The following is a 22,921-nucleotide window of genomic DNA, read 5'->3' on the forward strand; positions in this document are numbered from 1 at the left end:
CATTTACACCTGGCCTTGTTTTTTCTCTCTCCCTCTCTCAATTTAAGGGGCTATATTGGCATGGGAAACACATGTTTACATTAAATAGATAATAAACAAAAGTTAAATAAACAATACAAATTTAACCGTAAACATAAAAATAAAAAAAAGTGATAATTAATAATAATAATAATAATATATGCCATTTAGCAGACGCTTTTATCCAAAGCGACTCACAGTCATGTGTGCATACATTCTATGTATGGGTGGTCCCGGGAAATGACCTGGCTTGTGTCTCATAATGTGCCTTCATTCCGTACAGAACTAGGCTGGTAATGTCTAGCCATCTCTTAAATTACCATGCGCTTGTGTTCTCACATTGATTTGGATAGATTTACTGTAACTGCAAATATTTTTTTTATTTTTAATATTATTGCAGATTTCACAGTGCCATGTATTATTTTCTGAGAAATCCTCTAGGGGGCAAAATTTTAAAAAATAAAACGTAACTTTTAAAAATGTATTTCACCTTTATTTAACCAGGTAGGCTAGTTGAGAACACCTTTATTAAACCAGGTAGGCTAGTTGAGAACACCTTTATTAAACCAGGTAGGCTAGTTGAGAACACCTTTATTTAACCAGGTAGGCTAGTTGAGAACACCTTTATTTAACCAGGTAGGCTAGTTGAGAACACCTTTATTTAACCAGGTAGGCTAGTTGAGAACACCTTTATTTAACCAGGTAGGCTAGTTGAGAACACCTTTATTTAACCAGGTAGGCTAGTTGAGAACACCTTTATTTAACCAGGTGTGACCTGGCCAAGATAAAGTAAAGCAGTGCGACACAAACAACAGCACAGAGTTACACATGGAATAAACAAACAGTCAATAATACAATAGAAAAAGGCTATTTTGTAAATGACATTGCTGAAGTCAAGGATCGGTACGATGGTCAGTTTTACGAGGGTATGTTTTAGAGGTCGACCGATTTATGATTTTTCAATGCCGATACTGATTATTGGAGGACCCCCCCAAAAAAACAATGCCGATTAATCGGCAGATTTTAAAAAATAAATAATAAAATACAAATTAATAATGACAATTATTAATAATACTGAATTAACACTTTTTAAAAACTTAATACATCAATAAAAATCAATTTAGCCTCAAATAAATCATGAAACATGTTCAATTTGGTTTAAATAATGCAAAAACAAAGTGTTGGAGAAGAAAGTAAAAGTGCAATATGTGCCATGTAAGAAAGCTTAACGTTTAAGTTCCTTGCTCAGAACATGAGAACATATGAAAGCTGGTAGTTTCTTTTAACATGAGTCTTCAATATTTCCAGGTAAGAAGTTTTAGGTTGTAGGAATTATAGAAATTATAGGATACCCGGGCCAGGTCGTTTAGAAAGTCCTGCTCGCTGAAGTGTTTTAGGGAGCGTTTGACAGTGATGAGGGGTGGTCGTTTGACACAGGCAATGAGGCAATGATTGCTGAGATCTTGGTTGAAGACAGTAGAGGTGTATTTGGAGGGCAGGTTGGTTAGGATGATATCTATGATGGTGCCCATGTTTACAGATTTTGGGTTGTACCTGGTAGGTTCATTGATCATTTGTGTGAGATTGGAGGCATTAAGCTTGATACCAAAAGAATACCACAAAAAGAAGAAAACAATTACGAGGAGAAGGACTATGATTTATCCCCGGTATTTAAGTTTCTGTTCTCGAAAAGACACTTAATAGAAAAAACTACAGAATTGGATGTTCTAAGTCCATAACAAAACCACATCAAGGGACCATTGTTTGAGAAAATCTGAGACAGTTACCTTTTAATTCCGATGCACACCAGCCAGACAGTTGTGTTTGGCTAGCTGTGTTTCTGCAGCTCGCTTGTGATGGAGGTTTCAAAACAAATGGCCACTGGATTGATGTAAATAATCATGGCTCTGCCAGGTAGGCATAGGCTGCTTTGTAGTTCCCTTTTCATTGCATTGCACAACGGTCTGATTCATGCCTGTCTCCGTGGACTAATCCATTGTGGAGACCGCGAGGATGGTTCACCAGTAGTAGATTTACTGTTAATTGCCATCCTTTTTAATGTACAATGTTTAGCTGGTTTCAGTCATTTCTGTTAATGCATTCAATATTATTATTCCAGTCTTCCCGTTTTCATTGTCTGAGTGGACACTTTGTTTGCAGAGTGCACAATCTAAGCTTCACTACTGTTATTGTTATTTAAAACATTTTTTACCCTTTTTTCTTCCCGATTTCAATCTTGTCTCATAGCTGCAACTCGCCAACGGGCCCAGGAGGCGAAGGTCAATTCATGCGTCCTCCGAAACATGTCCCGCCAAACCGCGCTTTTTAACACCTGGCCGCTTAACCCGAAAGCCAGCTGCACCAATGTGTCGGAGGAAACGCCATTCAACTGACAACTGAGGTCAGCCTGCAGGCGCTCCACCCGCCACAAGGAGTCGCTAGAGCCAAGTAAAGCTCCCCCCGGCCAAACCCTCCCCTAACCCGAATGACGCTGGGCCAATTGTGTGCCCTCTTATTGGACTCCCGGTCACGGCCAGTTGTGACACAGCCTGGGATCAAACCCGGGTCTGTAATGACGCCTCAATAAATGTAATGCAGTGCCTTAGACCGCTGTGTCACTCGGGAGGCAGTTTTGGTTTATTTCGGCAAGCAAACAAAGTCTGTTTTTACAACCATTGAGAATGACAATAGTTCCTCAATGTAGCCTATTTTAAAAATCTTTCCAGCTCTCTCCCTTTCCATAACCAGTCATCATGAAATGGGAAAAAATGTTATGCTCTGACCCAGTGGAAACGTCATAAAATAGGCCTACCGGATTTCTTCTTATCCCTTGCGCAAATAGTCTACAGCAGTGTCTGTCTGTCTGTCTGTTTGTTTGTCTGTCCGAAGCTCACTGGCGCGGGAAACTCTTGAGTGCCCAGAATATGTTCTGCAAGTTTGCTAGTACAATTGAGCTGGACCAAGTTTATAGATGTAACATTGTTTCAAGTTCCTTGCGGACAGGCCATGCTTATCCAATGTGATTTATAGGAGATTTATTATTTCAGGATTTTTTTCTACCTGCAGGCTCCTACGTTTTTATTTTGTTGGTTTATGTAGCCAATTATTTGTATTTCTTTTTTATTTGTTACATTTATTGACTTGCCAAGATAAAAATATATATTTATATGTTTTTATTATAAATTAAATTAAGCTGTTCCATGAAAATGTGCATCTGAAAATCCTAACTGGAACACAGAACAGTAGAGATGGTAGGATAACTTGGCACTCCAAATGGAAAAGGTTGCTGACCACTGGTGTAGCCTATTACCGGCAACTTTAGGAGCTTAATGGCAAACTCTGCAAAGACTAGCAGCAGCGGGGGGATGGTAGGGAGCAGGCTTTTTCCCCTTTGGTTAGGTTATATTGATCTCTAGCTCCCTCTTTAGTCATTTATGTGTCTTCATTTGTAATATCAGTGCTTAAAGCATCAGACAATCTCAGTAGCCTACACATAGTTGATTTTATTAAAACATTGGGTGTGTCTATATATGGAAAAATACACGTAAAAAATATTCAAAAGAAGAGACAACGTTGTCGACCAAGATTAGACATTTTTGTCGGGAACAGCCCTACATTATTTTCACATTCTAAAATATGTCTGAATATTGTGGGCATAGCCTGACTAAATTGGTAACATGCTCCCGACACAAGCAGCAGGGTAGCCTAGTGGTTAGAGCATTGGACTAGCATTGGACTAGGAACCGAAAGGTTGCAAGTTCAAATCCCTGAGCTGACAAGGTACACAATCTGTCGTTCTGCCCCTGAACAGGCAGTTAACCCACTAGGCCGTCATTGAAAATAAGAATTTGTTCTTAACCGACGTGCCTAGTTAAATAAAGGTAAACAACAAGCACACTAATGACGTCTGTCTATGTGGTCTCAACATTTTCAGATGTTGAAGAGTTATTCAGCGTTTCTGTATCATGTTTTAAAATGAGAAAGCATTTACATTTAAGTCATTTAGCAGACACTCTTATCCAGAGCGACTTACAAACTTTACAATAGTGCATCTAAATCTTAAGGGGGGAGGTGAGAGGGATTACTTATCCTATCCTAGGTATTCCTTAAAGAGGTGGGGTTTCAGGTGTCTCCGGAAGGTGGTGATTGACTCCGCTGTCCTGGCGTCGTGAGGGAGTTTGTTCCACCATTGGGGGGCCAGGGCAGCGAACAGTTTTGACTGGGCTGAGCGGGAGCTGTACTTCCTCAGTGGTAGGGAGGCGAGCAGGCCAGAGGTGGATGAACGCAGTGCCCTTGTTTGGGTGTAGGGCCTGATCAGAGCCTGGAGGTACTGAGGTGCCGTTCCCCTCACAGCTCCGTAGGCAAGCACCATGGTCTTGTAGCGGATGCGAGCTTCAACTGGAAGCCAGTGGAGAGAACGGAGGAGCGGGGTGACGTGAGAGAACTTGGGAAGGTTGAACACCAGACGGGCTGCGGCGTTCTGGATGAGTTGAAGGGGTTTAATGGCACAGGCAGGGAGCCCAGCCAACAGCGAGTTGCAGTAATCCAGACGGGAGATGACAAGTGCCTGGATTAGGACCTGCGCCGCTTCCTGTGTGAGGCAGGGTCGTACTCTGCGGATGTTGTAGAGCATGAACCTACAGGAACGGGCCACCGCCTTGATGTTGGTTGAGAACGACAGGGTGTTGTCCAGGATCACGCCAAGGTTCTTGGCGCTCTGGGAGGAGGACACAATGGAGTTGTCAACCGTGATGGCGAGATCATGGAACGGGCAGTCCTTCCCCGGGAGGAAGAGCAGCTCCGTCTTGTCGAGGTTCAGCTTGAGGTGGTGATCCGTCATCCACACTGATATGTCTGCCAGACATGCAGAGATGCGATTCGCCACCTGGTCATCAGAAGGGGGAAAGGAGAAGATTAATTGTGTGTCGTCTGCATAGCAATGATAGGAGAGACCATGTGAGGTTATGACAGAGCCAAGTGACTTGGTGTATAGCGAGAATAGGAGAGGGCCAAGAACAGAGCCCTGGGGGACACCAGTGGTGAGAGCGCGTGGTGAGGAGACAGATTCTCGCCACGCCACCTGGTAGGAGCGACCTGTCAGGTAGGACGCAATCCAAGCGTGGGCCGCGCCGGAGATGCCCAACTCGGAGAGGGTGGAGAGGAGGATCTGATGGTTCACAGTATCGAAGGCAGCCGATAGATCTAGAAGGATGAGAGCAGAGGAGAGAGAGTTAGCTTTAGCAGTGCGGAGCGCCTCCGTGATACAGAGGAGAGCAGTCTCAGTTGAATGACTAGTCTTGAAACCTGACTGATTTGGATCAAGAAGGTCATTCAGAGAGAGATAGCGGGAGAGCTGGCCAAGGACGGCACGTTCAAGAGTTTTGGAGAGAAAAGAAAGAAGGGATACTGGTCTGTAATTGTTGACATCGGAGGGATCGAGTGTAGGTTTTTTCAGAAGGGGTGCAACTCTCGCTCTCTTGAAGACGGAAGGGACGTAGCCAGCGGTCAGGGATGAGTTGATAAGCGAGGTGAGGTAAGGGAGAAGGTCTCCGGAAATGGTCTGGAGAAGAGAGGAGGGGATAGGGTCAAGCGGGCAGGTTGTTGGGCGGCCGGCCGTCACAAGACGCGAGATTTCATCTGGAGAGAGAGGGGAGAAAGAGGTCAGAGCACAGGGTAGGGCAGTGTGAGCAGAACCAGCGGTGTCGTTTGACTTAGCAAACGAGGATCGGATGTCGTCGACCTTCTTTTCAAAATGGTTGATGAAGTCATCTGCAGAGAGGGAGGAGGGGGGGATTCAGGAGGGAGGAGAAGGTGGCAAAGAGCTTCCTAGGGTTAGAGGCAGATGCTTGGAATTTAGCGTGGTAGAAAGTGGCTTTAGCAGCAGAGACAGAGCAGGAAAATGTAGAGAGGAGGGAGTGAAAGGATGCCAGGTCCGCAGGGAGGCGAGTTTTCCTCCATTTCCGCTCGGCTGCCCGGAGCCCTGTTCTGTGAGCTCGCAATGAGTCATCGAGCCACGGAGCGGGAGGGGAGGACCGAGCCGGCCTGGAGGATAGGGGACATAGAGAGTCAAAGGATGCAGAGAGGGAGGAGAGGAGGGTTGAGGAGGCAGAATCAGGAGATAGGTTGGAGAAGGTTTGAGCGGAGGGAAGAGATGATAGGATGGAAGAGGAGAGAGTAGCGGGGGAGAGGGAGCGAAGGTTGGGACGGCGCGATACCATCCGAGTAAGGGCAGTGTGGGGGGTGTTGGATGAGAGCGAGAGGGAAAAGGATACAAGGTAGTGGTCGGAGACTTGGAGGGGAGTTGCAATGAGGTTAGTGGAAGAACAGCATCTAGTAAAGATGAGGTCGAGCGTATTGCCTGCCTTGTGAGTAGGGGGGGAAGGTGAGAGGGTGAGGTCAAAAGAGGAGAGGAGTGGAAAGAAGGAGGCAGAGAGGAATGAGTCAAAGGTAGACGTGGGGAGGTTAAAGTCGCCCAGAACTGTGAGAGTAGAGCCGTCCTCAGGAAAGGAACTTATCAAGGCATCAAGCTCATTGATGAACTCTCCGAGGGAACCTGGAGGGCGATAAATGATAAGGATGTTAAGCTTGAAAGGGCTGGTAACTGTGACAGCATGGAATTCAAAGGAGGCGATAGACAGATGGGTAAGGGGAGAAAGAGAGAATGACCACTTGGGAGAGATGAGGATCCCGGTGCCACCACCCCGCTGACCAGAAGCTCTCGGGGTGTGCGAGAACACGTGGGCGGACGAAGAGAGAGCAGTAGGAGTAGCAGTGTTGTCTGTGGTGATCCATGTTTCCGTCAGTGCCAAGAAGTCGAGGGACTGGAGGGAGGCATAGGCTGAGATGAACTCTGCCTTGTTGACCGCAGATTGGCAGTTCCAGAGGCTACCGGAGACCTGGAACTCCACGTGGGTCGTGCGCGCTGGGACCACCAGAGTAGGGTGGCCGCGGCCACGCGGTGTGGAGCGTTTGTATGGTCTGTGCAAAGAGGAGAGAACAGGGATAAACAGACACATAGTTGACAGGCTACAGAAGAGGCTACGCTAATGCAAAGGAGATTGGAATGACAAGTGGACTACACGTCTCGAATGTTCAGAAAGTTAAGCTACGTAGCAAGAATCTTATTGACTAAAATGATTGAAATGATACAGTACTGCTGAAGTAGGCTAGCTGGCAGTGGGTGCGTTGTTGACACTACACTAATCAAGTCGTTCCGTTGAGTGTAATAGTTTCTGCAGTGTTGCTATTCGGGGGCTAGCTGGCTAGCTAGCAGTGTTGTTTACGTTACGTTGCGTTAAAAGAACGACAATAGCTGGCTAGCGAACTTAGAAAATCGCTCTAGACTACACAATTATCTTTGATACAAAGACGGCTATGTAGCTAGCTATGTAGCTAGCTACGATCAAACAAATCAAACCATTGTACTGTAATGAAATGAAGTGAAAATGTGATACTACCTGTGAATGCGACCGGGTTGTTGAGTTCTATTCAGAAGACGTTGGCTAGCGTTGGCTAGCTAGCAGAGTCTCCTACGTTAAGGACGACAAATAGCTGGCTAGCTAACCTCGGTAAATTAAGATAATCACTCTAAGACTACACACTCTAAACCTAAACAACACAATTATCTTGGATACGAAGACAGCAAAGACAGCTATATAGCTAGCTAACACTACACTAATCAAGTCGTTCAGTTGAGTGTAATAGTTTCTCCAGTGCAGCTAATCAGTGGACGTTAGCTAGCTGGCTAGTGAAGACTACGTTAGGACGGCGAAATACGATAATTACGCAATTATCTTTGATACAAAGACGGCTATGTAGCTAGCTGAGAAGAAATTGCTAAGATTAGACAAATCAAACCGTTGTGCTATAATGAAATATAATGAAATGTAATGAAAAAGTTATACTACCCGCGGGAGCGAAGTGCCGATGCGACCACTCGCTCCAACCCGGAAGTGAGGCATAAAAAGAATGTGTGGGTTTTCTAGTTGATCCGAGCCAGGAGACAAAGTGGTGTGAGGATTAAAAGTCTCTCCCACCCAGGCCTGTTTCTCTCCAGTTCAACTGCTCCAGGACTTGCGGTTCCCAAAACCAGGTTCCCTTTGTAATGTAAAGCTTTCAATTGGAAACCAACATTTTGATGTCATCTTGGTCATGATAACGGGACATGGTTTTACAGCAACAGAGTAAGAGAAACAGTGAGGAACAAAGGAACGTGCATCTCTCTTCATCTCTTACATCTCTCATAAAAACAGATCAGAAATGAAATCACAGGTAATTGTAGTGGAGCAGTAGAACTTAAAAAAGCGGATACCATAACTTCAGTGACTTGTCAAGGACCAAAGAGCCGAGAGGAAATGTCAGATTTTCAAGGTAAGCTATTCCATGATGGCTGAATTGAGGATCACAAGTTTTTAACCAAGACTATGAACTTTTTAAATACCTGGTTTACATACTCATTCTTGCCTTAGAATTTACTGGTAGATATCAGAACTTGGAAACGCTTTCTTACTGCTTTCCTACACCTACCGCTGTCGGTCTTCACTCCACACAACAACCAGCTGTTTGAGAGCGGTGCATTCTCTCTGCCAGACATTATCTAGGCTATATGTGTGCAGCGCGCGTGATAAATAACAAACAAACTGCTTCGGAAATCCATCTGTTTAAATCAAATCAAAAATCAAATCAAATTGATTTATATAGCCCTTCGTACATCAGCTGATATCTCAAAGTGCTGTACAGAAAACCAGCCTAAAACCCCAAACAGCAAACAATGCAGGTGTAAAAGCACGGTGGCTAGGAAAAACTCCCTAGAAAGGCCAAAACCTAGGAAGAAACCTAGAGAGGAACCAGGCTATGTGGGGTGGCCAGTCCTCTTCTGGCTGTGCCGGGTAGAGATTATAACAGAACATGACCAAGATGTTCAAATGTTCATAAATGACCAGCATGGTCGAATAATAATAAGGCAGAACAGTTGAAACTGGAGCAGCAGCACAGTCAGGTGGACTGGAGACAGCAAGGAGCCATCACGTCAGGTAGTCCTGGGGCACGGTCCTAAGGCTCAGGTCCTCCGAGAGAGAGAAAGAAAGAGAGAATTAGAGAGAGCATATGTGGGGTGGCCAGTCCTCTTCTGGCTGTGCCGGGTGGAGATTTTAACAGAACGTGGCCAAGATGTTCAAATGTTCATAAATGACCAGCATGGTTGAATAATAGTAAGGCAGAACAGTTGAAACTGGAGCAGCAGCATGGCCAGGTGGACTGGGGACAGCAAGGAGTCATCATGTCAGGTAGTCCTGGGACATGGTCCTAGGGCCCAGGCCAGTTGAAACTGGAGCAGCAGCATGGCCAGGTGGACTGGGGACAGCAAGGAGTCATCATGTCAGGTAGTCCTGGGGCATGGTCCTAGGGCTCAGGTCCTCCGAGAGAGAGAGAGAAAGAAAGAGAGAAGGAGAGAATTAGAGAACGCACACTTAGATTCACACAGGACACCGAATAGGACAGGAGAAGTACTCCAGATATAACAAACTGACCCTAGCCCCCCGACACATAAACTACTGCAGCATAAATACTGGAGGCTGAGACAGGAGGGGTCAGGAGACACTGTGGCCCCATCTGAGGACACCCCCGGACAGGGCCAAACAGGAAGGATATAACCCCAACCACTTTGCCAAAGCACAGCCCCCACACCACTAGAGGGATATCTTCAACCACCAACTTACCATCCTGAGACAAGGCCGAGTATAGCCTACAAAGATCTCCGCCATGGCGGAGAAAACTTTTTTTTAAATTTTTTTTTTATATAACCTAGATGTAAAATAGCATTATTACAATATTTTTTGGGCCAAAGCTGACGGGGATGATCGACTGGCACGGAGGGTTTCCAGAACCTTCACTGTATGCCGAGCCCTGACACACACACACACACACACACACACACACACACACACACACACACACACACACACACACACACACACACACACACACACACACACACACACACACACACACACACACACACACACACACACACACACACACACACACACACACACACACCTCTTCAGAAAGTTTATTTATTTTTGGCAGTTGCACATTATCGTTTGAATAAATCACGATGATTAAAAAAGAGCTAATTGTGAGGCTGCTGGTATCAATGACACGTGGAAGTCTTTATAAAACAGGCTGCTGGTATCAATGGCACGTGGAAGTCTTTATAAAACAGGCTGCTGGTATCAATGACACGTGGAAGTCTTTATAAAACAGGCTGCTGGTATCAATGACACGTGGAAGTCTTTATAAAACAGGCTGCTGGTATCAATGACACGTGGAAGTCTTTATAAAACAGGCTGCTGGTATCAATGACACGTGGAAGTCTTTATAAAACAGGCTGCTGGTATCAATGACACGTGGAAGTCTTTATAAAACAGGCTGCTGGTATCAGTGACACGTGGAAGTCTTTATAAAACAGGCTGCTGGTATCAATGACACGTGGAAGTCTTTATAAAACAGGCTGCTGGTATCAATGACACGTGGAAGTCTTTATAAAACAGGCTGCTGGTATCAATGACACGTGGAAGTCTTTATAAAACAGGCTGCTGGTATCAATGACACGTGGAAGTCTTTATAAAACAGGCTGCTGGTATCAATGACACGTGGAAGTCTTTATAAAACAGGCTGCTGGTATCAATGACACGTGGAAGTCTTTATAAAACAGGCTGCTGGTATCAATGACACGTGGAAGTCTTTATAAAACAGGCTGCTGGTATCAATGACACGTGGAAGTCTTTATTAAACAGGCTGCTGGTATCAATGACACGTGGAAGTCTTTATTAAACAGGCTGCTGGTATCAATGACACGTGGAAGTCTTTATAAAACAGGCTGCTGGTATCAATGGCACGTGGAAGTCTTTATTAAACAGGCTGCTGGTATCAATGACACGTGGAAGTCTTTATTAAACAGGCTGCTGGTATCAATGACACGTGGAAGTCTTTATTAAACAGGCTGCTGGTATCAATGACACGTGGAAGTCTTTATTAAACAGGCTGCTGGTATCAATGACACGTGGAAGTCTTTATAAAACAGTTGCCTCCACAGATATGGTTTGATTTTGACGAGGCTATTTTGAAGCCAGGTTAAACATGCCTCCTAATATGTATTAAAACGTTAAGTTGCTGTATGTTTTCAAAGTGTATACTGCCTCCAGCTCATTGCAAACTGGTGTGTGACTCGCTGATGAAGCCTGCCTGTCGTTGACTATGCATTTGAATGGCGAATGGGAAGCACGCTTCTATTACAAGTTGAGAAATAAAAAATAATAGCTATTTTTAATGGTGGCCCAATGATTGGGCTTAAAACCGCTGTCTGACGTGATAAATAATATACTTAAAGAATATATACACGCGGCAATCTAATGACACAAGATTATGCAAATGAACCGGTAGACCGATAAGCGTGACCGGTCAAATGCATTTACATCAACTGGTGTCTGCATCAATGACTAGGGGGAAAACATCATTTCAGAAGACATGGTTTGTTCTTCTCTGAAACTTGTCTGGCTCATGGAAACCCTGCATTGTAAAACATTTACTAGACAAATACAACGGAATACAAACACACAAGCAGTTTAAGAAAAGCAATCACATTCCTTTAACAAGGTGGTCTGCTCATCTATTATGGTATGGTAGGATTTAAGTGTGAATGGTAGATTTTAAGTATGCATGAATGGTAGATTTTAAGTGTGAATGGTAGATTTTAAGTGTGCATGAATGGTAGATTTTAAGTGTGAATGGTAGATTTTAAGTGTGAATGGTAGATTTTAAGTGTGAATGGTAGATTTTAAGTGTGCATGAATGGTAGATTTTAAGTGTGCATGAATGGTAGATTTTAAGTGTGAATGGTAGATTTTAAGTGTGAATGGTAGATTTTAAGTGTGCATGAATGGTAGATTTTAAGTGTGAATGGTAGATTTTAAGTGTGCATGAATGGTAGATTTTAAGTGTGAATGGTAGATTTTAAGTGTGAATGGTAGATTTTAAGTGTGAATGGTAGATTTTAAGTGTGAATGGTAGATTTTAAGTGTGCGTGAATGGTAGATTTTAAGTGTGCATGAATGGTAGATTTTAAGTGTGCATGAATGGTAGATTTTAAGTGTGAATGGTAGATTTTAAGTGTGAATGGTAGATTTTAAGTGTGAATGGTAGATTTTAAGTGTGCGTGAATGGTAGATTTTAAGTGTGCATGAATGGTAGATTTTAAGTGTGCATGAATGGTAGATTTTAAGTGTGAATGGTAGATTTTAAGTGTGAATGGTAGATTTTAAGTGTGAATGGTAGATTTTAAGTGTGAATGGTAGATTTTAAGTGTGCGTGAATGGTAGATTTTAAGTGTGCATGAATGGTAGATTTTAAGTGTGCATGAATGGTAGATTTTAAGTGTGAATGGTAGATTTTAAGTGTGAATGGTAGATTTTAAGTGTGCGTGAATGGTAGATTTTAAGTGTGCATGAATGGTAGATTTTAAGTGTGAATGGTAGATTTTAAGTGTGAATGGTAGATTTTAAGTGTGAATGGTAGATTTTAAGTGTGAATGGTAGATTTTAAGTGTGAATGGTAGATTTACAAGTGTGCATGGTATGATTTTAGGTGTGAATGGCAGGATTTTTCACATGTAAAATGTTTTACCTTTATTTAACTAGGCAAGTTGGTTAAGAACAAATTCTTATTTTCAATGACGGCCTAGGAACAGTGCCATTCACACCTAAAATTATACCATGCACACCTGTTCAGGGGCAGAACGACAGATTCTTACCTTGTCAGCTCGAGGATTTGAACTTTCAACCCTGCGGTTGCTAGCCCAACGCTCTAACCACTAGGCTACCCTGCCACCTGGTAGGGTTAAGTGTGATTTGTAATTGTCTGTTTATGGGAAGTATCAGGCTTAAATTTAATGCACTCATTAAAAAAGAATATAATTATTTTTCTATTTGAACATGTTCATATGGCAACACCATAGGCCTATTTATTGAAAATGCAACACATTTTCAGTAAAGAAAGTAGAAATATAGGCCCACTAACAATAGAGCTAGTGAATGGTGACAGGGAGGGAGGGAGAGAGTGGTGACAGGGAGGGAGGGAGAGACATGGAGGGAAGGGGGAGGGAGGGAGTGACATGGGGGAGGGAGGGAATGACATGGGGGTTGGAGGGAGTGACATGGGGGAGGGAGGGAGTGACATGGAGGGAGAGAGGGATATGGGGGAGGGAGGGAGTGACATGATGGGAGGGAGGGATATGGGGGAGAGACATGGAGGGAGAGAGGGATATGGGGGAGGGAGGGAGTGACATGGAGGGAGGGAGGGATATGGGGGAGTGAGATGGAGGGAGGGAGGGATATGGGGGAGGGAGGGAGTGACATGATGGGAGGGAGTGACATGATGGGAGGGAGTGACATGATGGGAGGGAGTGACATGGAGGGAGGGAGGGATATGGGGGAGGGAGGGAGTGACATGGAGGGAGGGAGGGATATGAGGGGAGAGGGATATGGGGGAGAGAGGGAGTGACATGATGGGAGGGAGTGACATGGGGGAGGGAGGGAGTGACATGTAGGGAGGGAGGGAGGGATATGGGGGAGGGAGGGAGGGATATGGGGGAGTGACATGGAGGGAGGGATATGGGGGAGGGAGGGAGAGACATGGAGGGAGGGAGGGATATGGGGGAGGGAGGGAGGGATATGGGGGAGGGAGGGAGAGACATGGAGGGAGGGAGGGATATGGGGGAGGGAGGGAGAGACATGATGGGAGGGAGTGACATGATGGGAGGGAGTGACATGGAGGGAGGGAGGGATATGGGGGAGGGAGGGAGTGACATGGAGGGAGGGAGTGACATGATGGGAGGGAGTGACATGATGGGAGGGAGTGACATGGAGGGAGGGAGGGATATGGGGGAGGGAGGGAGTGACATGGAGGGAGGGAGTGACATGATGAGGGAGGGAGTGACATGGAGGGAGGGATATGGGGGAGGGAGGGAGGGATATGGGGGGAGTGACATGGAGGGAGGGGGAGGGATGTGGTGGGAGGGAGGGAGAGACATGGAGGGAGGGAGGGATATGGGGGGAGTGCCATGGAGGGAGGGAGAGACATGGCGGGAGGGAGGGATGTGGAGCACTCGGGGGCACCTTCATTTTCTATCAGCAGAACAAGGTGATCCTGTCGAGGATTAATCAGACACAGAGTGAAACAACACACACACCACAGAATAGCACACAACAGACACAATAACTCAACACTAAATAACATTTACGCAGTCTACACAATGCAGTAAAATACAGATGGGCACACACACAGCACCACACTGACTGACAGGCGCACACACACACACACACACACACACACACTTGACTCGCAACACATTTGCTTTGATTAGCTCATCTGTGTATTGATCCATTGCTTGGTGGATGATTTGGCAAACCCCTATATTCTCTCTCCTTCTGTCCCTCTGTGTTTTTGTGCCTCCTCACCGGCTGGTGGTGTGTTTGCTTTGCTGCCTCCTGTGCATTGCATGGACATATATATATATACACACACACACACGTATACAAAACATTAAGAACTTCCTAATATTGAGCTGCAACAGCCTCAATTCGTCGGGACATGGACTCTACAAGGTGTCGAATGTGTTCCACAGGGATGCTGGCCCATGTTGACTCCAATGCTTCCCACAGTTGGGTCAAGTTGGCTGGATGTCCTTTGGGTAGTGGACCGTTCTTGATACACACAGGAAACTTGACCGTGAAAATCCCAGCAGCGTTGCAGGTCTTGACTTAAACCGGTGCACCTGGCACCTAATTCCATACCCCATTCAAAGGCACTTAAATCTTCCGTCTTGCCCATTCACCCTCTGAATGGTACTCATACACAATCCATGTCTTGATTGTCTCAAGGCTTAAAAATCCTTATTTAACCTGTCTCCTCCCCTTCAGCTACACTGATTTAAGTTGTTTTAACGACTGATATCAATAAGGGATCATAGATTTCACCTGGATTCACCTGGTCAGTGACTTGGAAGAGCAGGTGTTCCTAATGTTTTGTACACTCAAGTGTACATACACACGCAACAATTAAGACAACCATTCCTACCACATACAAGCATGAACATGCATCTCTATCTCTCTCTCTCTGTATCTCTCTGTTTCTTTCTCTGTCTCTGTTTCTCTCTCTGTGTATCTCTCTCTGTGTATCTCTCTGTTTCTCTCTCTGTGTGTATCTCTCTCTCTCTCTGTATCTCTCTCTGTTTCTCTCTCTCTGTATCGCTCTCTGTGTATCTCTCTCTCTCTCTGTATCTCTCTCTCTGTGTATCTCTCTCTCTCTGTATCTCTCTCTGTATCTCTCTCTTTCTCTCTGTATCTCTCTCTCTGTATCTCTCTGTATCTCTCTCTCTCTGTCTCTCTCTGTATCTCTCTCTCTGTATCTCTCTCTCTCTGTATCTCTCTCTCTGTATCTCTCTGTATCTCTCTCTCTCTGTCTCTCTCTGTATCTCTCTCTCTGTATCTCTCTCTCTCTGTATCTCTCTCTCTGTATCTCTCTCTCTCTGTATCTTTCTCTCTCTGTATCTCTCTCTCTCTCTCTCTCTCTCTCACACACACACATCAGTACAACCATTCAGCATAAGATCCCTCAACGTAAACAAACACGTACCTCTACCATGACTGTGATTGATGTGTTTACTTTGCTGTGTTCATTATAATCATGTTCTGTCGCTGTTTTAATTTCAGATTTGCATATCCACTCCCACCTCTTCCTCATTTGCATACAGCGAGAATGGCGAGCGGGCACCCCACTGACAAATACAGTTTCATGTACCAACCAGACACGCACAAGAGGTACGACACACACACCAGACATGTACGAGAGGTAAAACACACACACACACACACCAGACATGTACGAGAGGTAAAACACACACACACACCAGACATGTACGAGAGGTAAAACACACACACACCAGACATGTACGAGAGGTAAAACACACACACACACACCAGACATGTACGAGAGGTAAAACAAACACACACACACACACACCAGACATGTACGAGAGGTAAAACACACACACACACCAGACATGTACGAGAGGTAAAACACACACACACACCAGACATGTACGAGAGGTAAAACACACACACACACCCCAGACATGTACGAGAGGTAAAACACACACACCAGACATGTAGGAGAGGTAAAAACACACACACACACCCCAGACATGTACGAGAGGTAAAACACACACACACACCCCAGACATGTACGAGAGGTAAAACACACACACCAGACATGTAGGAGAGGTAAAAACACACACACACCCCAGACATGTACGAGAGGTAAAACACACACACACACACCCCAGACATGTACGAGAGGTAAAAACACACACCCCCCAGACATGTACGAGAGGTAAAACACACACACACACCAGACATGTACGAGAGGTAAAAACACACACACCCCAGACATGTATGAGAGGTAAAACACACACACACCAGACATGTACGAGAGGTAAAACACACACACACACACACACACACCCCAGACATGTACGAGAGGTAAAAACACACACACACACCCCAGACATGTACGAGAGGTAAAACACACACACACACACCAGACATGTACGAGAGGTAAAACACACACACACACACACACACACACACACACACACACACACACACACACACACACACACACACACACACACACACACACACACACACACACACACACACACACACACACACACACACACACACACACACACACACACACACACACACACACACACACACACACACACCAGACATGTATGAGAGGTAAAAACACACACACACCAGACATGTACGAGAGGTAAAACACACACACACCAGACATGTACGAGAGGTAAAACACACACACACACACCCCAGACATGTACGAGAGGTAAAACACACACACACACCAGACATGTACGAGAGGTAAAAACACACACACTCCCCAGACATGTACTAGAGGTAAAAACACACACATCAGACATGTTTGAGAGGTAAAACAAACACATGCACACCACTCATACTTTCTATGCACCAAGCAAACACACACGAGGTATGGTACAACCTACCAACCAGACACACACACACACCAGTAAGACCAACCTAGTAGAAAGAGGTAAGTACACACATTATGACGAGGCGTTATAAACTGTATGATTCACGCTGTTCTTCTCCGCTCTGTCAATGTAGATTGTGTGAGAAAGAGACTGTGCTTGTCCTGTTGTCTTTTCCTTCTATACTCTCTAATATGTCCTCCTCCCCTTCCCTGTCCCCCCTTCCCCCAGTAAGAACAGATTATCCAGCAGCATGAATCCCGTCTACAGTCCTGTTCAGCCTGGAGCTCCCTACGGTAACCCCAAGAACATGGCCTACACAGGTGAGACACACACATACATTACCTTGCTCCCATACACCAATCAGCACCCTCTAATCAAACCGACGTGATTGTGCTAGCTAACGGGGGACAGAAATGACAGGAGGAAACAGATCTGTCTGGTCTAAGATGTGCCATGCTGGATCCTTACTAGGAATGTGGCAAATGCACAATTTTGCTTAATGTTTAAACTGCCATTTATTATGGTCTTTCTGTTAAAACGATAAGAATAACGGTCCTGTTGCGTATGTATGACCGCTAGGGCCTTAGGGTTAGGGCTAACCCTTAGGCTAACCCTTAGGCTAACCCTAACCCAAGGACGTTCTATCTACCCTGGCCTTATACCCTGCGTATGTATGACCACTAGGGCCTTAGGGTTAGGGCTAACCCTTAGGCTAACCCTAACCCAAGGACGTTCTATCTACCCTGGCCTTATACCCTGCGTATGTATGACCACTAGGGCCTTAGGGTTAGGGCTAACCCTTAGGCTAACCCTTAGGCTAACCCTAACCCAAGGACGTTCTATCTACCCTGGCCTTATACCCTGCGTATGTATGACCACTAGGGCCTTAGGGTTAGGGCTAACCCTTAGGTTAACCCTAACCCAAGGACGTTCTATCTACCCTGGCCTTATACCCTGCGTATGTATGACCACTAGGGCCTTAGGGTTAGGGCTAACCCTTAGGCTAACCCTAACCCAAGGACGTTCTATCTACCCTGGCCTTATACCCTGCGTATGTATGACCACTAGGGCCTTAGGGTTAGGGCTAACCCTTAGGCTAACCCTAACCCAAGGACGTTCTATCTACCCTGGCCTTATACCCTGCGTATGTATGACCACTAGGGCCTTAGGGTTAGGGCTAACCCTTAGGCTAACCCTAACCCAAGGACGTTCTATCTACCCTGGCCTTATACCCTGCGTATGTATGACCACTAGGGCCTTAGGGTTAGGGCTAACCCAAGGACGTTCTATCTACCCTGGCCTTATACCCTTGAAAGTGCGTAGGCTACGGCTTGTTTGTTTGTCTATACGGTAGCTTTTTAAATGCCGACGCGAAACCTCTGAAGACTGAACGGTTATTTTACTCTGTGCCACTGAACGGTTATTTTACTCTGTGCCACTGAACGGTTATTTTACTCTGTACCACTGAATGGTTATTTTACTCTGTACCACTGAATGGTTATTTTACTCTGTGCCACTGAACGGTTATTTTACTCTGTGCCACTGAACGGTTATTTTACTCTGTGTCACTGAACGGTTATTTTACTCTGTGCCACTGAACGGTTATTTTACTCTGTGCCACTGAACGGTTATTTTACTCTGTGCCACTGAACGGTTATTTTACTCTGTGCCACTGAATGGTTATTTTACTCTGTGTCACTGAACGGTTATTTTACTCTGTGCCACTGAACGGTTATTTTACTCTGTGCCACTGAACGGTTATTTTACTCTGTGCCACTGAACGGTTATTTTACTCTGTGCCACTGAACGGTTATTTTACTCTGTGCCACTGAACGGTTATTTCACTCTGTGCCACTGAATGGTTATTTTACTTGTCTGTAAAGGAATGTCAGTTCCTGTACTCTGACCACTGTCTCCTAAAAAAAAGTCCTTTAAAGTTTGTTAAATACCGTGATTTACCAAGACATGTAGCAGAACGAAAACATATCTTCTGGTAGGGTGCGAATCCTAATATTCAGTATTTTTGGAACGGAGGAGACTGATTAGTTGCCGTACTCCCATGAACGCAAACCTGGCATCTTTCATAGAGAGCTAGCAAGGGACGGAGAGAGAGGAGGGGCACGGTATAGGCAGGCCACCAGACAGATGGAGGCAGAACCCAGCACTAGGCCTATCTTTTCGGCAATCAAAAGCTTTACCTCACAATGTAATGTTGTATTTTGCCATTTATTGGCGTGTAATGTCTCGCAACTTCAGTAAAGCAAAACCTATCATTACTGAATAGGCAAGGGTATTCTATACGCAACAGACTGAACACACACTGGCATCGTTAACGTTTAAACGTTCAGGAAGTGACCCGTTCTGATCTATCAGTCTCCTCTACGACCGTCTCCTCTACATCAGTCTCCTCTACGACCGTCTCCTCTACATCAGTCTCCTCTACGACCGTCTCCTCTACATCAGTCTCCTCTACAATCATAGTATGACAGCCATTCACTATAACAGGGATGTTATGACTAGAGGTCGACCGATTATGATTTTTCAACGCCAATGCCGATTATTGGAGGACCAAAAAAAATGCAGATACCGATTTAATTGTGCGGTTTAAAAAATAATCATAATTTTTACATTTTATTTGTAATAATGACAATTATAACAATACTGAATGAACACTTATTTTAACTTAATATAATACACCAATAGAATCAATTTAGCCTCAAATAAATGAAACATGTTCAAGTTGGTTTAAATAATGCAAAAACAAAGTGTGTGTGTGTTATATATACAGTGAGGGAAAAAAAGTATCTGACCCCCTGCTGATGTTTATCCCCTGCTGATGTACATTTGCCCACTGACAAAGACATGATCAGTCTATAATTTTAATGGTAGGTTTATTTGAACAGTGAGAGACAGCATAACATCAAAAAAATCCAGAAAAACTCATGTCAAAAATGTTATAAATTGATTTGCATTTTAATGAGGGAAATAAGTATTTGACCCTCTCAATCAGAAAGATTTCTGGCTCCCAGGTGTCTTTTATACAGGTAACGAGCTGAGATTAGGAGCACACTCTTAAAGGGAGTTCTCCTAATCTCAGCTTGTTACCTGTATAAAAGACTCCTGTCCACAGAAGCAATCAATCAGATTCCAAACTCTCCATGGCCAAGACCAATGAGCTCTCCAAGGATGTCAGGGACAAGATTGTAGACCTACACAAGGCTGGAATGGGCTACAAGACCATCGCCAAGCAGCTTGGTGAGAAGGTGACAACAGTTGGTGTGATTATTCGCAAATGGAAGAAACAAAAGAACTGTCAATCTCCCTCGGTCTGGGTCAGATGAGAGGAGGAATGCTGCCTATGACCCCAAGAACACCATCCCCACCGTCAAACATGGAGGTGGAAACATTATGCTTTGGGTGTTTTTCTGCTAAGGGGACAGGACAACTTCACCGCATCAAAGGGACAATGGACGGGGCCATGTACCGTCAAATCTTGGGTGAGAACCTCCTTCCCTCAGCCAGGGCATTGAAAATGGGTCTGGGATGGATATTCCAGCATGACAATGACCCAAAACACACGGCCAAGGCAACACAGTAGTGGCTCAAGAAGAAGCACATTAAAGTCCTGGAGTGGCCTAAACAGTCTCCAGACCTTAATCCCATAGAAAATCTGTGGAGGGAGCTGAAGGTTCGAGTTGCCAAACATCAGCCTCAACCTTAATGACTTGGAGAAGATCTGTAAAGAGGAGTGGGACAAAATCCCTCCTGAGATGTGTGCAAACCTGGTGGCCAACTATAAGAAACATCTGACCTCTGATTGCCAACAAGGGTTTTGCCACCAAGTACTAAGTCATGTTTTGCAGAGGGGTCAAATACTTATGTCCCTCATTAAAATGCAAATCAATTTATAACATTTTTTGACATGCGTTTTTCTGGATTCTTTTGTTGTTGTTCTGTCTCTCTCTGTTCAAATAAACCTACCATTAAAATTATAGACTGATCATTTTTGTCAGTGGGCAAACATACAAAATCAGCAGGGGATCAAATACTGAAGACATCAAAACTATGAAATAACACATCATGTAGTAACCCAAAAAGTTCTAAACAAATCAAAATATATATTATATTCTAAGTAGTAATCCGGAAAATTTTAAGAACTTTAAAAGTTTCTTCAAATGCAGTCGCAAAAACCATCAAGCGCTATGATTAAACTGGCTCTCATGAGGACCGCCACAGGAAAGGAAGACCCAGAGTTACCTCTGCTGCAGAGGATCAGTTTATTAGTTACCAGCCTCAGAAATTGCAGCCCAAATAAATGCTTCAGAGTTCAAGTAACAGACACATCTCAACATCAACTGTTCAGAGGAGACTGCATGAATCAAATCAAATTTGATTTGTTACATGCGCCGACTACAACAAGTGGAACCAGGAAGAAACCTAGAGAGGAACCAGGCTATGAGGGGTTGCTAGTTCTCTTCTAGCTGTACCAGGTGGAGATTATAGCAGAACATAGCCAATATATTCAAATGTTCATAGATGACCAGCAGGGTGAAATAATAATAATCACAGTGGTTGTAGAGGATGCAACAGGTCAGAATCTCAGGAGTAAATGTCAGTTGGCCTTTCATAGCCGATCATTGAGAGCATCTCTACCGCTCCTGCTGTCTCTAGTGAGTTGAAAACAGCAGGTCTGGGACAGGTAGCATGTCCGGTGAACAGGTCAGGTTTCCATGGCCACAGGCAGAACAATTGAAACTGGAGCAGCAGCACGACCAGGTGGACTGGGGACAGCAAGGAGTCATCAGGCCAGGTAGTCCTGAGGTATGGTCCTAGGGCTCAGGTCCTCAGAGAGAGAAAGAAAGAGAGAGAGAGAAAAAGAGAGCATACTTAAATTCACACAGGACACCAGATAAGACAGAAGAAATACTGTAGATATAACAAACTGACCCTAGCCCCCCGACACAAACTATTGCAGCATAAATACTGGAGGCTGAGACAGTTGTGTGTTACGCACGCCTCTTTCTCTACTACCGTTGAGAAATTCTTACAGAATCTACGATAGTACCCTACCATCCCCAGGAATCTGCACAACTGGTGGAGAGTAGTGGGAGCAGGAAAAGCAACAATTTCTTCCACTTTGCCAGTTACTGGGCGCACTTGACCTCGTCCCACTTGTTTCCCTAAGTAAGTCACTGTAGCCTTCCCAAACTCACACTTGGCCAAATTGAGGGTTAAAGAAGCATTCACCAACCGCTGAAACACACTTTTCAAAGTGGAGAGATGATCAGACCAAGTAGACGAATGAATCACCACATCGTCAAGGTAAGCAGTACAATTTGGCAAATCTGCAAACACAATGTTAACTAGCCGCTGAAAAGTAGCAGGTGCATTACACATGCCAAAGGGCATCACAGTGTATTGTACAAAGTTATCTGGCGTAACAAAAGCCGATATGTCAGAAGCTCAAGAGGTCAGAGGCACCTACCAATAACCTTTTAACAAATCTAACTTACTAACGTAAGCAGCAGAGCCAATTCTATCAATACAGTCATCTAAGCGAGGTAGAGGAAAAGAATCAGACTTTAACTGCATTTACGCGACGATAGTCCGTACATAAGCGGGACGTACCGTCAGGCTTAGGAACAAGAATACATGGGGAACTCCAGGAGCTGTTACTGGGTTTTGCCATGTCATTCTGTAATAAATAAGCTACCTCACTTTTCATAACTTCCCTTTTCTTAGCATTAACCCGGTACGGATGCTGACGTATAG

General features: G+C 44.7%; 1 protein-coding gene across 1 annotated transcript in view; it reads left to right on the forward strand.

Annotated features, from left to right (window-relative positions):
* LOC123992534 (protein FAM168A-like) overlaps positions 1-22,921 on the forward strand; it is a 60,278-nt gene that overhangs the window by 18,848 nt on the left and 18,509 nt on the right. The window contains 2 exon segments of the mRNA XM_046293739.1: positions 15,786-15,893; positions 17,378-17,469. Coding sequence (XP_046149695.1) covers positions 15,832-15,893; positions 17,378-17,469 — 154 coding nt within the window. The 5' untranslated portion in view covers positions 15,786-15,831.

Source organism: Oncorhynchus gorbuscha, linkage group LG13 (genome assembly GCF_021184085.1).
Source record: "Oncorhynchus gorbuscha isolate QuinsamMale2020 ecotype Even-year linkage group LG13, OgorEven_v1.0, whole genome shotgun sequence".
NCBI classification, from domain to species: Eukaryota; Metazoa; Chordata; class Actinopteri; order Salmoniformes; family Salmonidae; genus Oncorhynchus; species Oncorhynchus gorbuscha.